Raw genomic sequence first — 15,374 nt, 5'->3', positions numbered from 1 at the left:
TGAAGACTTGTTAACTAATTCAAATTTAAATTCAAATCTTATTTTTTAGGAAAATATATTATTTTTAATTTTAGATAATTAGATTTTAAATTTATTAGGATTAGTTATAAAAAGGGATCTGATGCCATTAGATTAGGGACACAATACATTTTTACCAAAACCCTTATTTTTCTTCTTGAACCATGAGCAACTAAACCTCCACTGTTAAGGTTAAGAGCCCTGTCTATTTGTATGGATTAATTCGTTTGATCTTTCTAATTTAATCCATGTTTTGATTTATATTTCAATAATTTGTTTTCGTTCTTTATTTTATGAATTTGGGTGAAACGGAAGTATGACCCATGTTCTAATTGAGTTCTTGTAAAACTTGGAAAAGCTCTTTACTTGAACAACAGCTTGAAAACATATTATCCTAAATTTCTAATTGTTTGTATTTAACGAGATAACGGATACGTGACATATAATCTTTATTTTTGGATAATTAGGATTTTTGTGGCATATAAACTGGAATTTGAACTTCACCTTCTAATTGGAATTAATTGACCAAGGAATTGGCAGTTGATGAATTTTAGAGGAGACTAGAAAGGTCTAAGGAATTAGGGTCTAGTCACATATAGTTTGCCATGAATTAAATCTTGCATGATTAAAATAGTTAGTGAGAAAAATCAATCCGAAAGAATAGATAACTCTGAAGCCTTAATTATCTTCTCCATATTTTATTCCCAACTTATTTATCAGCCTGTCTTTAATATTTCAATTTTACTGTTTAATGCTCTTTGAACTTTCAAACACTATTTTCTGCTTGCCTAACTAATCCTATCAAATGCTATTGTTGCTTGATCCATCAGTGCTCGTGGGATCGACCCTTACTCACGTAAGGTATTACTTGGTACGATTCGGTGCACTTGCCGGTTAGTTTGTGGGTTGTAAAATACCACACAAGTTACCCTCTAATGCATATACTGGGTGGGGGTTTCTTTTACAGGGAAAGGTTTGCTGTTTACCGGAATGGAGGAGCTGTCCCCTACATGCAGACAGTCTCCACCACGCTCACTCCGTGTTGTTGCAGCATATTGCAAACTCGCGGTACTCTGCCATGCCTGCTCCAACACGTCCCTGCGTGTTGCCAGGGAGCTGCATGTGAGCTACATGTGCGCTGCGTCACCACGTCCCAGCGTGTTGTTAGGGTGCTGACACACTTCTGCAGCACAGCGGTACCACACCCTCCGCGTGTTGACCGTGGCCTCCATATCCCGATAAAACACCTCACTCCCCAATATTCGGCCAAAACACCAACCCACTCTCCATAAGAAAAACAATTTCTGCCAAATATCTTACATTCTAATTAAAAGGTTTTGGAGGTGAGTCTTTGAAATAGCAAAAATATATATATTTTTATAAATTTAATTATTTTATTAGTCTTTATAATTTTACAAAATTTATAATTAGATTTTTATAATTTTTTTAATTGAATCTTTACACTACTTTTAATTTTGTTATTATATCCTTTCGTGTAACAAATATTTAAATTAACAAAATATTTCTCCTAAAAATATGTGGTCAAAGATCTAATTAAATTCTTAATTGTAGATACCTTTAACTTGTAAAAAAATATTGTATTAACTTTAATATTTTTTACACTTAACATAATAATTAACCACTTTTATAAGTTACACATAATAGAGAATATTTCAAAAAAAGAAATTGTGACAAATTTCTTCTAGAGGCTATCCCTTTTCTTTTTTTGTCGTGAGGCGATATCCTTTTTTAACCAGACATGTCAAGAACTAATCTATTGTAGTACTGAGTTCAATTTAAGGGGTTGTCATAGATTATTGTATGCACAAAATATAATTCAAACTCCGAACACTTGTTTAGACAGACTAATGAGCTAAATACTAAATTAATCTTTTTTTTTTGTATTTTGACGGGTCTTAATACCCAAAATAATTAAAAAAAATCAAGGATAAACGAGACAATGATACTCCTCTAGTATCATCAATTCATCATTTATAGTGTTTCTTAGTATTTGTTTGGGCACTATTATTTTGATAATTTTTTTTAATAAATTTTTTTTTATTTTTTAGAGTGTTTGGCAAATTTTTAGTAGTAAAAATAAAAATACTAAAAAAATAAAAAACATCTTTTTTAAAAACTGTAATTTACATTTTTTTAAAGATTTTTTTCTTAAAAAATAAGAAATATTTTTCATGTAATAAATAAACAAAAAAATATTTTTATATTATTATATCTAAATATAATTGATAAATAATTTTTTTGTATTAAAATACTCAAACATAAAATTACTTTTACGTAAAAAAAAACTGAAAAAAAAATATTCTTTTTAAAAAGCTCGTCTAAACAAACTCTTAATCCTACTCGTGTAGTGTCTATGAAATAAAATCCAAGACATGCTTATAAACTTTCCTTCACAAGCTAGTCGGTGCCATTATTTCCTTCTCTATATATGTGACAGTCTTACATTTCAATCTCTTTGTATTAAGTGGCTGATGCTTCTTATGATTGCTTCCGGGTGATTGCTGCTTTGGAATCAGTTTCTACTTTCTAGAATTATTTTTTGTGTAATGGATAATGGATAACAAATAATATTCTTATCTTTTGTAGTCATGGGCTTAAGCCCTACAAATCTGATTTTTTTGGGTGCATAACGGATGACTTTAGACCAACCTGTAGTTTGTATTGGGCTAAAGCCTAAAGTTCTCAAATCTGATTCATAGCAATTGGAAAACAGGCAGTGAATGTAAATGCAGCTTCAACAAGTGACTGAGTGAGGATAGGAGGGAGTTATGGAAGGAGATATGGGAAATGAATGTTCCTCTAAAGGTGAAGATGTTTATTTGGAAAGCCTCACATAATTTACTCGCAGTAAACTTGAATCTATTTAGGGAATACATCGCTTGTTAAAAACTTATACACAGTCCACAAAACCGTTACAATGAATTCTTACTAAGTAAGACCCAGGAAGAAAGTCTACAAAAGTTGGCCTTCAATATATATATGTAGTAAAAGTAGAAGAAGAGGAACACTCAGCAAAGTTGCACTATCACTACCTATCTCCATGATGCTGCATCCAAATCAAAAGATCACAATTAAAACATGTTCACACATTATATGGATCTAATTTAATTTCAAAGAGGTAGTACTTACATGATATGCAACAAGGGTTCTGCAGTAATTAGTGTTTGTGAGGACTGTACTTGTTGATCCACACTCACTGTCCTTGAGTGAAACTGAGGACCTATCAAGCTTGATTGCTGACCATGGATTAGTGGCACCTACATGTGAAGATGACCTCTGCATCCTCACAGGCCTTGGCACATTCCTTCCTTCCACAGAAGCTCTTCGCCGGCTCAGCTGCCTCTCAAATGAATCAGGCCTTTGCTTTGGTGCACTGTGTGATCTCACTTTGGCCCTTGATGATTCTGTGTTGGCCATGTAATTTGGAAACAAAGGGTAGTCATAGGACATCACCTCACCATACCCTGGCCTAGGGAAGGAGAAGGGATGCTTCGAATCGTCAGCTCCAGATGCGGCCGAGTAGCATTGAGGGCTGCTCTGTGCTGTGCTGAAGCAGTCCTCAAAGTGTCCACTACATGCTCTTGGACTAAACTCTGTTAAGGCTGATGGAGCTGGTGATACCTTCAAGTTTTCTTCCTTTGAATAATATGCTGGAAATTTATGCACACTGCTGCTTCTGCTTCTAGAGTTTCCTTTTGATTCACAGACATCCATCTCCACAATCTTGATGTTCTCTTCTAGGCCTCTCTCCATTTCCTATATCCACAAATCAAGAACCAATTTTATTGGTGATGAAAACAAACAACTCTTCTCTTCAATGCTGCAAATCTAAGTTGAAAATTTCAACCATTATGTCATGGAACTTACATTATACACTTGAGCATATAAATCTTCCTCTGTAGTGTTTCTGAAACTTGATTGCTTCTGATAAGACTTCCCTTCTGATGATGCAATTCGGATCCTCTGAGCACGAGCTCTAGCCTGTGCTGTCACCAAAGCCTGCATGCATCTCAGTGTTGCCTTGGCCTGTTTTCTCACCAAGTGACCCCTTACCAGTGCCTGCAACTTCACTAGTCCTCTGAGAGCACACAATGCTTTTCTTGCCTGTCACATAAATAAACATTACAAAGATATTCATATGAAATTGAAAGAGAAAATAAACAAGCTTCCTTGGAAGCTACATACCAAGTAGGACCTAAAGACAGATTGAATTTTGATGGCTGCAGCCTCTTCAGCTGTTCCATTGGAACCAGAAGCCAAGCGGATCACAGCAGCCGCAGCCTGAGCTGCAGCCACTGCCGCATCAGCTGCTGCCTCCGTGGCAGCAGCCACAGCCATGGCATGCTTCTTCTGCTCGTCATCCAGAGGAATATCTGTGGTGGCAGCAGCTTGTGGTGTCTGTGAAGCAGTGACATTTGATTCTGCAAAGTTCAATTCCTTGGAAGGTGTTGTTGGTGTGGATGTGGATGTGGCAGATGATCTTCTAAAGCTCCATCTCCTTTTCTCCTTTGGGGTTGTGGAATTTGGAGTGGTTGGATTTTCTGTTCCATTTGAAGAATTCAGGCTTGTTGCATTACCACCACATTTGTCCTTCACCTTCTCCTTTTCCCTTTCTTTCTTCCCTGTCAAGAAGTTTCTAAGCCATTTCCCTGCCTTCCCCATCTCTATCAAAAACTTAGAAAGCTGAAGTTGATTGTTGCAACAACTTAGTGGAAGAAGACAGTAACAAAATCATTTGTAGATAGATCTCTTCATGTCTAATAATAAGTTGCTTTCAATACTATAGTCATATATGGCCCCTCCCTTTTTTCTTATAATTCAATCTTGGCTATCTTCACATTCATTAAAAGTGGAAAATTATTACATTGAAAATGACACATATTATCACTAATAAGAGACTTTTAAATATAATATAACAAACTACCTAGTAATTGTGATTGAGTAATACTAAATATTCTTTGAAATATATGGTCCCCTCACCGAGAATAGCATAAGGTTCTTTGACAGCCTAAACTAACTGTTTCATCTCATCATTTTTTTCGGTACAAGCTACCCTTTTTTATTCTTGTGTTTGGATCAATGCCATGTAACTTAAAATGCTTGCTTGTGTGTGTAAAATCTAAGAAGAAACTAATAGGAAACTCTTCTGGAGCACTAATGGGATTAGATTCTTTACCCTCTAAACTGAAAAAGAATCGAGTCCCCACAGGTAAGGCCACTAAACAAAGGGTGTTATGGTGATTTCAGTTGTCGGTTAATAAGGAATAATAGGTTGGAGATTGGATCAGAAAGCATGTGAAAATAGGGGAAGAACATGCAGCATCCGTGTAAAATACTCATATTATGGCTTGGCTTGAAGTGAGGGTCCATGTAGGGACCTTAGAACTATTGAAAATTAGAAGACCTTAGTGGGGACACTAAATAAGTGATTGAGTGAGGGTCCTTAGGATCTGCATGTGCCCATCCTATCCATGCACCCTAACACTCTAATGTGCCAAGTATTAATACTAGTGATGGGGATTAAAATATTTGGTTACTTACCCTTTTTTTTCCTATAATTCTATGACCAAAGGGCTAGGTAGATTCAAGTACTTTTGTGCTACATGTTCAAAATTTACAATAATTGCTCAATAAGTTGCATGCAAATACTGTACACCAACCTAAGGTCAATTATCAGAAGGGACCAAGTGGTAGCTTATAAAGGGATATCAAATTAATAAGGTTAGGCCCCTTGCTATATCCATCATAGACTAGTGATTTTTATTGTTTATTTCAAAGATGAATTTTGTTAAGCAAAAACATCTAGTTGGCATTCACATGGCATGTTTATATGCTTCCCATTTGACTAGGTGTTTTGCAGGAGGAAACAACGCATTGGGATTTGGCCTATTTCCTCCACTAATTCTATCCTTGTTCTCTTAACCAACTTATATTAGTTGATATATTATGCTTAACCAAATCGGCAAATTCTCCTGTGGTCCTTTCTAGCTACCCCAACTCCTAATAAGTTATAATCAAGGTATTCCTTTGAAACAGAAATGATGTTTTTATTACTCTTTAAGAGACATCTATTAGGCACTGAGAGTAAGTTCAACCTCTCTCTCAACTAACATTTAAATAATACTTTATAAGATGCTTGTAAATTCGAAAATAATGACTATGGCTAAATCAAGGTTAATAGATTAGACTATAGAGCAGCATCAGTAACAGCTACAAATATGAACCATCCTGGAGCCCTTAATGTAATTGAATATCATATATCAATAATTTATAAGATGATGGACGAAACATAAAACAAAAGCACAATAATTTGATTCCTGATAAGTCTTTTATTGAAGGTTGTCCTCTTATGGTTTAAATAGTAACCAATAATGATTCACCGAATCCAATACAAAATCATAAAGTGAGACACTTGATCATAGGATAGAAGTCATGCATTTTCTTGGAAACTTCTTGTATTATCTAGTGTTATTGAAAACCAATTTAAAATTAAGTTTTCAGAATTTAATTAATCTGATCTGTGATGCAGAAAATCTCCATATGTTAGAGTGTAACATCACCTTGCTACTTATACAATTTTCATAAGATTTTCAATATTTCTCTTCTCACAGACTATTTTTAAAGTTGAATTTGGTTTATTCAAATTTTGTATAGTATTAGAAACTATATTGTAATTGTTAATAAACTACTAATAGATGACAAATGTTTAATCATGGGCATGAGAAAATGGTATTAGAGTCCCACGTGGAACTCGATTTCACATGTGAAAATATATAGTCTAAATCGATTCAATGACATTCTATTCTTCAGCACGTAATGCTACAAAAGGCAAAGAAGAAGTCAAGTTTATTAAGAATATAAGTGCTGTTCACATGGTTTCGTTTCATTAAAAATAAAAAAAATAATGCATGTGAGATAGTGTTTTAAACTCTTAATTAATGACAGATTCTTATAAACTTTATGTCCAATGTAGTAGCAGTGGGAGCACATGCAATGCTTCATTTGTTCTTTCTTCTGATTGCTTTTCTCTCATCAAAGAGAGATCTCACCAGTAATGTGCATGGATGCAACGCCACATGACTCTCTCTGCTCCCTACCTATAGGCTATGGTGTTCCGTCACAATTCACAAGCAATGAAACTTTGTATCCTGTGAATGTGTACGTGCTTGCATGCATAGAAGCAGTATTATCAAGACTTTCTATACTTACCTAACTCAATTCTAAAAATTAAGGAAAACATAAGGATAAGAAGATAGAAATTTAAAGATAGAGACCGAGATTAAATTAAGTTTTTATATTATGTTTGGTGTAAAATATACATGATTGAAATATGTCTCAAAATTATGTTTGGTTTAATATAAATATAAAGTTTTAGGGATAGATTTAGAATTTTAAAAATTAAATGAAAATATTTTAAAAAAATGCTATTAAAGTTTCGGTTTTCGTCTTTTTGTGTGTCTATTTTTTTGAGGTACTAAAGAGACAAAAATTTTGTATCTCAAAATTAAAATTTTAGTTCCAATCCCAATTATCAAACACAATATTCAGTTCTGTTCAGTCTTAAAAAACAAATACAACCAAGAGACGTAAAACTTATAATACAGTCTCTTCATGTCCAAAAATAACAATCTGAAGTATAAACATTTGGAGGTGAAATTAGTTGTCCAACAATATTGGATCAAATAAACTGTAATACTATATTATTAATATTAAAATTGAGTAAATCTAACTTAACTTCAAAAGCTAACTCTAAAAATGAATATTATTTTCACTCTTATAAATTATCTAGAAGTCATATTATTGAAAAATATAGGACTTATAATAATCTTCCTATCTTAAAAAAAGAAAGCAAGTAAAACTAACACTGGTATATTTTGCGGTGCATGAATGGTGTTAAATCTATGTAGTTGCATGGTCAAAGTGGCTTAATTAGCTAAACAGGAACACTAATCCATATGCAGATAAGCCCCATTCAAAGTCCACCAACGTATCGATGACCAGAGGCTACCGAACTCTGATGGCCCAGTGAAAAACAGACTTCATTTTTCAAAGATTCAGAGCAACTACATTGGCGGCCTACATATGACTCTGATTTTCATACAACTTTTAAGAAACACACAACTAGTAACTCTCAGATAAGAAAACTAATGGCTTTAATCAACCAATATTTCAAGCTATTTGTCTACAATGAATTGCAGCTTTCATAGAGGCTTCATATTGCTTTTTCTGGAATTAGAATGGACATATCTTGGACAAGCAAAGAACTATCTTAAACCTTTTAAACAAAATTGTTTTCACTTGCATTTTGAATGTAAAGAAATTTGAGATTTTGTAGTAGAACTTGCACTAAACAAAGAAAGCTTATAATTAATAATTCTTGTTCTGAGATGTACTTTTGAAGAAGATTATATTACATAATACAATAATTATGTTTGTGTTCATAGCTTGGTATATATAAATCTAAATAACCCAACTTATCAAAAGATAATCCCACCATAACCTTTGTCCAAAAATGTATATGATCAAGACATATATACAAGGGATAGCAAAAATATCTAAAAACTTATCATCATAAGCAAAATCGTACATGGACACACTTCACTGTGGTCCTTGTGTGAGTCTCTGCACCTCATTGTGGTCACCAAGAGTTTCAATGAGAAGGGGTGGAGCATACTGGGCTAGCCCTTGGTGCTCTTCAGAATCTTGGCAGAATGAGAGAACAATTGTTTCAATTGACATCTCCACAACTGCGAAAAAAAGAGTTGCAACAATGTACCCAAGAGCCCAGCATACCTGCATTAAACAAAATGAAAAGCAAAGTGTGTGAAAATCACATTAAATGATATAAGACTTCTCTGTTAGCAACTACTTTCCAGCTCTTGGTCCTTCTAGGTAGCAACTTATCCTGAATTACCATCTTTTAAGCTTTTGCTAAATGATTTTCCATCTACTCAACTATATTTTAGAAAACATACCACAACAGGCAAGAGTGGAGATGATATCTTGTTATGAGCAGAGCTGTACTTGTGTGTATCCAACATGAGGAATGCAAACAGAGCACTTGCAAGGCTGACACATAGTTTTCCAAGGAACAAGATAACGTCCCCAATCACGTTAAGACGCCCAATCTTTAGGATGTTATTCATGATCAACTCTGTTGCAATAGATGAAGCACTAAAGAAGCTTTTGCCTGTAATAGCAATCTGCAGAATGCAAGAAAATACTTTAAGTTGAAATTATATTCTAAGCATAAAATTAAGAAACAATCTAGTGAAGCAAGCTTCATTGGAAACATTTTAATGATACAATTAATATGCAAAATTTGAAACATTTTTTGTTGTATTAAGGTTGATGATACCACAAATAAAGTGACAAAATTTACCATGATGTAAGCATTTCGGTTTACTGATTTGATGGTCCACTCAATACACCTGAGAAAACATCTAGAAGATTGGTATGCAGCCTTCCCTATCCAGTTGTCAGGCCAATGATCAGAGACTTTTATTTTGCGACGAATGGATTCAAGCAGAAATCGGATTGATTCTACAAATGACACAATCAGAGAGCCAAGGGCGACAGACCCAAGACTGTAACGCATAAGCCTCTTCATGGAGGAAAAGACTGTAAGAAATGGAATTTCTTGCTGCATTGAAAAATATTAATTATATGAATAACATGTAAATAGGAATTTTGTAAATATCAAAACCAAAGTGCTAAAACTAATCCATTCAAATTAACCAAACAAAAAAGCTATAGTTGTTTGCAAATTTGAACTGCACTCTAATACTAATATCATGTAGCTGCAAGTTTGTCTCGACCCAATTACAATGACAATCTAGATAAACCAATCCTTAACCATGCTACACCGACTACTACTACGAATCAGTAACCATTTCTGAGCAAATTGCAAATTATGGTCTTGTTAGGCTTGGACTATACATTTTCAGTATAATAACATTTTTAGTTATTTTGCTTGCAAGAAACCATTATCTTATCCATCGAATATTAAATTAGGATAAGGCATTGTGACTTACAGATGTTTCACCTCGGGCCCAGTAATAAGAGGCAATAGATCCAGCAATTACTGTAGAGGAACATGCTGTGAAAAATTGTGTAACCCAATAACACCCAAATAGGTGAAAAAGGATTGCAACTCCAATATGTGGTGTATAATGAATGCTATATCCGCAACAGCGATCACAGTTCACCCGTTTAGCCACAAGATCATATGTGCAGCAGTTAGCATTGCAGTTATTCTGAACAATCTGGCCAGAGCTGAACAAATGTAGAGCAGCTGAAATCCAAAACATGTAAAACACTGCCAGGATAGCATATGGTACAATTGGGAAAATAATGAGAGCTTGAACTTCTCCAATGACTTTTGCAGCAACCTGTGAGCAAGATTTGCCAAAAATCAATTAACTGATTGACTAGGATAGTGGAAATACTGCTGCACTGTCATCTCTGACTCTAGTGTTAAACAGACAGACATATTGCTATCAGATATCAACTTAGCAAACAAAACTAGACAAATTATAGTAACTGCATATGGTAAAGCAATTCTTGCCTTCAGGACAGATGTTGCCATAAGGATGCGTCGGACAATAGCAATTGATGTAAGAATTGCAACAGCCATGATAAAGGTCATAAGTATAGCGATAGCACGTAGATGAGTTAGTTCCTAAAAGCAAAATATTGCCATCAGACATATGTAAAGTCAATAATCAAAATCAACATCAAAGAAAAAAGACATGGAGAAGGGCGGGGTTTCAAATATGATGGTACTTACCCTCCCAAATACGTTAGTATAAGCGTCATGCTCACCAATGATAGGAGAAATAGCATCATTTCCAATCCATCCAGCTAAAAGTGAGGAAGAAAACCAACTCAGTATTTTGTTTATGATTTTTTCCAACAGATAGATACAGATAATTAATCCATGGCTATATATTCAAAACAGAAATATAAGCAAAATTGGTTTCAAATATAAAAAATGTATATTTCTCTGAAAAACAGATATTTTGTTCAAGAAATACTGAAATAGCCAAACAGAGATCCAACCTTTAAGGTAATAGAACATTGTGACTGATATTATTAGAACATTAAAGAGAACCACTGTAATCCATGGCATTGCAGCAACAAAATGCCGAATCAACATCAGCCAAATCACAGACAGAAAAAGAGGCAAAATTCCTCCACAAACAATCAGCACAGGCCATGCCTTCCCCATATCAGCCATGTATCTCTGCACACACAAAGAATTACAAGTTGACATTCTACAGCACATAACATGATAATAGTCATAATACACATGCATATCTACAAGCATCCACAAATTCAACTCCTAACAATATAACTCTTGCATGTCAGCAGATAAATCACACTAATGCATCTATTGCGCATGGTGGTAACATCGGACACACTCTACAATACACACAAAATTGCTAGAAGTCTGATGTAAGTGGTATACAACTATACTTTCCCTGTAAAAATTGCAATCGAAATACTAATAAGAATAGTAGGAAGATGAAAATTCCTAACCTTCAAGACAGCTGACCGAGAATTAATGGATTTGTGAATTGATTTATCAATAACAATGTTTTCATTTATGCTGACTCCACCCATCTGCTGCCAATGCTTCAAAGAAGTATTTGACGGTCGAGCAATAAACTGGCAACTCCAGTAAACTAGGCACAAAATATGTTTTGAGAACCATTAGTTTTGAAAATTCTAAATCTATACATCCTCCCCCACTTCTCCACTCCCAACAATTTTTTTCTAAAGAAAGCAAGAACTTTAAAAACAAAGCAATAATAGGGAAAAAAAAGAGAGTAAATTCCTCTTACAAGAACCATACCCTGCAGCTAAGTCAAGAATTTGAAGTAACACTTCCATACAACCACTTTGGTAAGTATAAAACAAGAACGGTCTTAAACAAAAGTTTGCTCACCATTTACACTAGGAAATATGACAGGATAGCATGGACCTTGAAGTTGAAGAGAGGAGTTTCTCATTTCAGGTGTAAGAAACTCAAAGTAATCATAGTTCCTATTAATCCAGTCTTTCATGGAAAGACGAATATCTCCATCAGGATAATCACACAGCCAATTTAGAGAATCATCAGAAGGTATAGGGCACTCAGACAAGCATATAGTGCGTGCATCAACCAGCTTAAATTGGCTATCCTTCAATCCACTCTGATAAACCTGATTAGGATTTTGCCAATATCTAACCTCCAACTTACTGAGGTTAGGATCTGAATGCTTGTCCCCACACACATTGCCTTTGTAATCCACTCCATAAGTAAGCCTAGCAAACCACAGTGGCAAGTGATCATAAGTTGCACGTTGATACCAACAAGAAAAGAGAATAAAACTATGGACTTCAAGCAGCTATACATTCAAGTCCCACTTCTTACTTATAAGTTCCCAAGTAAGCATACAATTACAAAATCAAATTGCATAATTAACACACACATTGTCTTGTATTTGAAGCATGCTAAGCTAAAAATTATTTTAAATAATAAAAAATAGTAAAGTGAATGAAAAACATGGATTGCTATAAGATAATCCCAATGAGAAACAGTCAAAGTTCATATTCAAAATCTCAACTTGTCAATAGCATAAAATCCACTTTACAGCTTAACACAAAGCTAAATTAGATAAAACTGGAAACTTTGACAATATTCTTACCTGAGAGGGTTCCCTTGGTTGAAACCAAAGCTGGAGTTAACAATCATTGCTATCCAAAATGCAATGAAGATGACAAGAACAGTTATGTCTCTGCATTTCCTGTTGTGGCTAATGATTGCACCCGTTTGAGTGACTCCATCACTTGATGGGTATCTTCCTATTACTGCACCCAAAGGACCCCTCATTTTTTTTTCTTCTCAAGCTTTGTTTCTATATCAAGCTACAAACTTTGCTTCGATTTAGCATACAATGGACTCAAGGAGAGAGGTGAGTGTTGCAGAGGATGAAGAAGGAGCGGAGCGGAGCGGAGCAGAACAGAGCAGAGTATGAAACCAGTGTGAAGAAGCAAGTGGGTTTTAGATTTGCTTTATTAATAAAATAAAAGTTTCTTTTATCTAGTGTCCTAACAATATTTATTAAAGATATAAATTTAAGTGATTTTTATAGAGAAAATAAATATTTATATATTTACTATCATTAAAAGTATTAAAATATCATCTATCTAATAATTCTTTTTATATTTATACAAGTAACTATTGATAAAACCATAAAATATTAAATAAAGCCTTCTTTGATATTAAGACATAGATCTTCACATCCTAGTTGGGATGTTATTTATTTAGAGAAAGTATAATGGATTTTAATTTGAGTCGCAAAGGCGGCTATTGATTAGAATACGTTAAAAATTAAGAATTTTCATGATCACTTGCAAGACAAACATAATTATTTATTAGGAATGTTAATGGTTAATATTTTTAGTAAAAAAATTATAAATATTAATTACTTAATATATTTTTACTTATTAATTTATTTTTGTAAGAATCCATGTTTTGCGGCTTGTCAAAGAATGTGTCACTTTGGCTTAAGCTACTTTTGCTTTTGCCTGCCTTTTTCTTTTACTTTTAGTATTGCAGTATTGCATTGCTACCATATCACGATTTTTTTAGGAATAAAAAGGTTATTTAAAAATCGAACAAATCACCTAACTAAGTCAATAGGAACAAAAAATTACACGAATTAGCTAAACCGAGAATCGATTCATGAATCCACCAATGCACATTTTTAAATAGTTCGAATTGGCATGTTTCGAACTTTATTTCATGTAATTCGAATCAGAGTGATTCGAATTACACACATTAATTCGAATTAACTACACATAGTATAATTAGAATCAAGGTGATTCGAATTACACTTTTGCACGAAATCATAAGTAATTCGAATCTGGTTGATTCGAATTACTCACATTTTGTCTCTAGTAGTAATTCGAATTGGAGTGTTTTGAATTATACTGGATTCGGCTATAAAAGGAGTTCGAACCCACCTCATTCGAATCACTTTTCCATTCTCATACCCCACCAAATCTCAAAGAAAAGGACCCAGATTTGCTGCGATAAAAGCTCGAGCGAGATACTTAGTCGATGGGGAACGATCCGGAAAGACTATATCGTTTGGATGGAGTTGCTCATATAGTCGGGGTTATCAACGACGAGATTAGTAGTTAAAGTTTTTTTTTGTGGTTTATTTTAGTGGTTTATGTTAGTAGTTTTGCATGTGGTTTACTTTATTGGTTTTGTTTGCGGATTTGTTGGTGGTTTATGTTAGTGATTTTGTTTGCGGTCTTGTGGGTAGTTTATGTTAGTAGTTTTGCATGTGGTTGATTTTAGTGGTTTTGTTTGCGGTTTTGTGGATGGTTTATGTTAGTGGTTTTATTAGTGATTTTGCATGTGGTTTAATTTAGTGATTTTGTTTGTGGTTTATGTTTGTAGTTTATATGAGTGGTTTTGTTTGTGGTTAATGTTAGTGGTTATGCCAGTGGTTTTGCAAGTGGTTTATGCTAATGGTTTTATTAGTTGCAATGACAGAAATAATAAAATAAACCACATGCAAAACCAGTAACAAAACCACTAACATAAATCACTAAAATAAACCACCAAAAAAATTTAACTACTAACCTCGTCGTTGATGACCCCAGTTATATGAGCAACTCCATCCAAACGATATAGTCTTTCCGGATCGTCCCCCATCGACTAAGTATCCCGCTCGAGCTTTTATCGCAGCAAATCTGGGTCCTTTTCTTTGAGATTTGGTGGGGTATGAGAATGGAAAAGTGATTCGAATGAGGTGGGTTCGAACTCCTTTTATAGCCGAATCCAGTGTAATTCAAAACACTCCAATTCGAATTACTACTAGAGACAAAATGTGAGTAATTCGAATCAACCAGATTCGAATTACTTATGATTTCGTGCAAAAGTGTAATTCGAATCACCTTGATTCTAATTATACTATGTGTAGTTGATTCGAATTAATGTGTGTAATTCGAATCACTCTGATTCGAATTACATGAAATAAAGTTCGAAACATGCCAATTCGAACTATTTAAAAATGTGCGAATCTGGGTCGTTTTCTCTAAGATTTGGTGGGGTATGAAAATAGAAAAGTGATTCGAATGAAGTGGGTTCGAACTCCTTTTACAGTCGAATCCAGTGTAATTCGAAACACCCCAATTCGAATTACTACTAGAGGCAAAATGTGAGTAGTTCGAATCGACCATATTCGAATTACTTAGGGTTTCGTGCAAAAGTGTTTTCGAATTACCCTTATTTAAATTATACTATGTGTAATTCGAATCAAGTTGATTCGAAT

At 34.2% G+C, this 15,374-nt stretch overlaps 2 protein-coding genes across 2 annotated transcripts; both read right to left on the bottom strand.

The window, feature by feature from the left end:
- Positions 1-2,833: 2,833 nt before the first annotated feature.
- Positions 2,834-5,145, bottom strand: LOC112711763 (protein IQ-DOMAIN 19). The gene is made up of 4 exons (XM_025764473.3): positions 4,225-5,145; positions 3,907-4,143; positions 3,169-3,795; positions 2,834-3,085 (listed from the first exon to the last, which is right to left on the bottom strand). The coding sequence occupies exons 1-4, from the start codon at positions 4,699-4,701 to the stop codon at positions 3,068-3,070; spliced, it is 1,359 nt and encodes a 452-aa protein (XP_025620258.1). The 5' UTR covers positions 4,702-5,145; the 3' UTR covers positions 2,834-3,067.
- A 3,235-nt stretch (positions 5,146-8,380) lies between these two features.
- Positions 8,381-13,106, bottom strand: LOC112711761 (choline transporter protein 1). Its single transcript, XM_025764472.3, has 10 exons — positions 12,732-13,106; positions 11,990-12,348; positions 11,581-11,726; positions 11,101-11,284; positions 10,829-10,902; positions 10,607-10,720; positions 10,074-10,430; positions 9,422-9,682; positions 9,015-9,242; positions 8,381-8,832 (listed from the first exon to the last, which is right to left on the bottom strand). The coding sequence occupies exons 1-10, from the start codon at positions 12,914-12,916 to the stop codon at positions 8,638-8,640; spliced, it is 2,103 nt and encodes a 700-aa protein (XP_025620257.1). The 5' UTR covers positions 12,917-13,106; the 3' UTR covers positions 8,381-8,637.
- Between the last annotated feature and the right edge of the window lie 2,268 nt (positions 13,107-15,374).

This window comes from Arachis hypogaea, chromosome 9 (assembly GCF_003086295.3).
Source record: "Arachis hypogaea cultivar Tifrunner chromosome 9, arahy.Tifrunner.gnm2.J5K5, whole genome shotgun sequence".
In the NCBI taxonomy this organism is placed as follows: Eukaryota; Viridiplantae; Streptophyta; class Magnoliopsida; order Fabales; family Fabaceae; genus Arachis; species Arachis hypogaea.
Note: the sequence above shows the minus strand (reverse complement) of the source record. Positions and strands in the feature narration are given on the sequence as shown.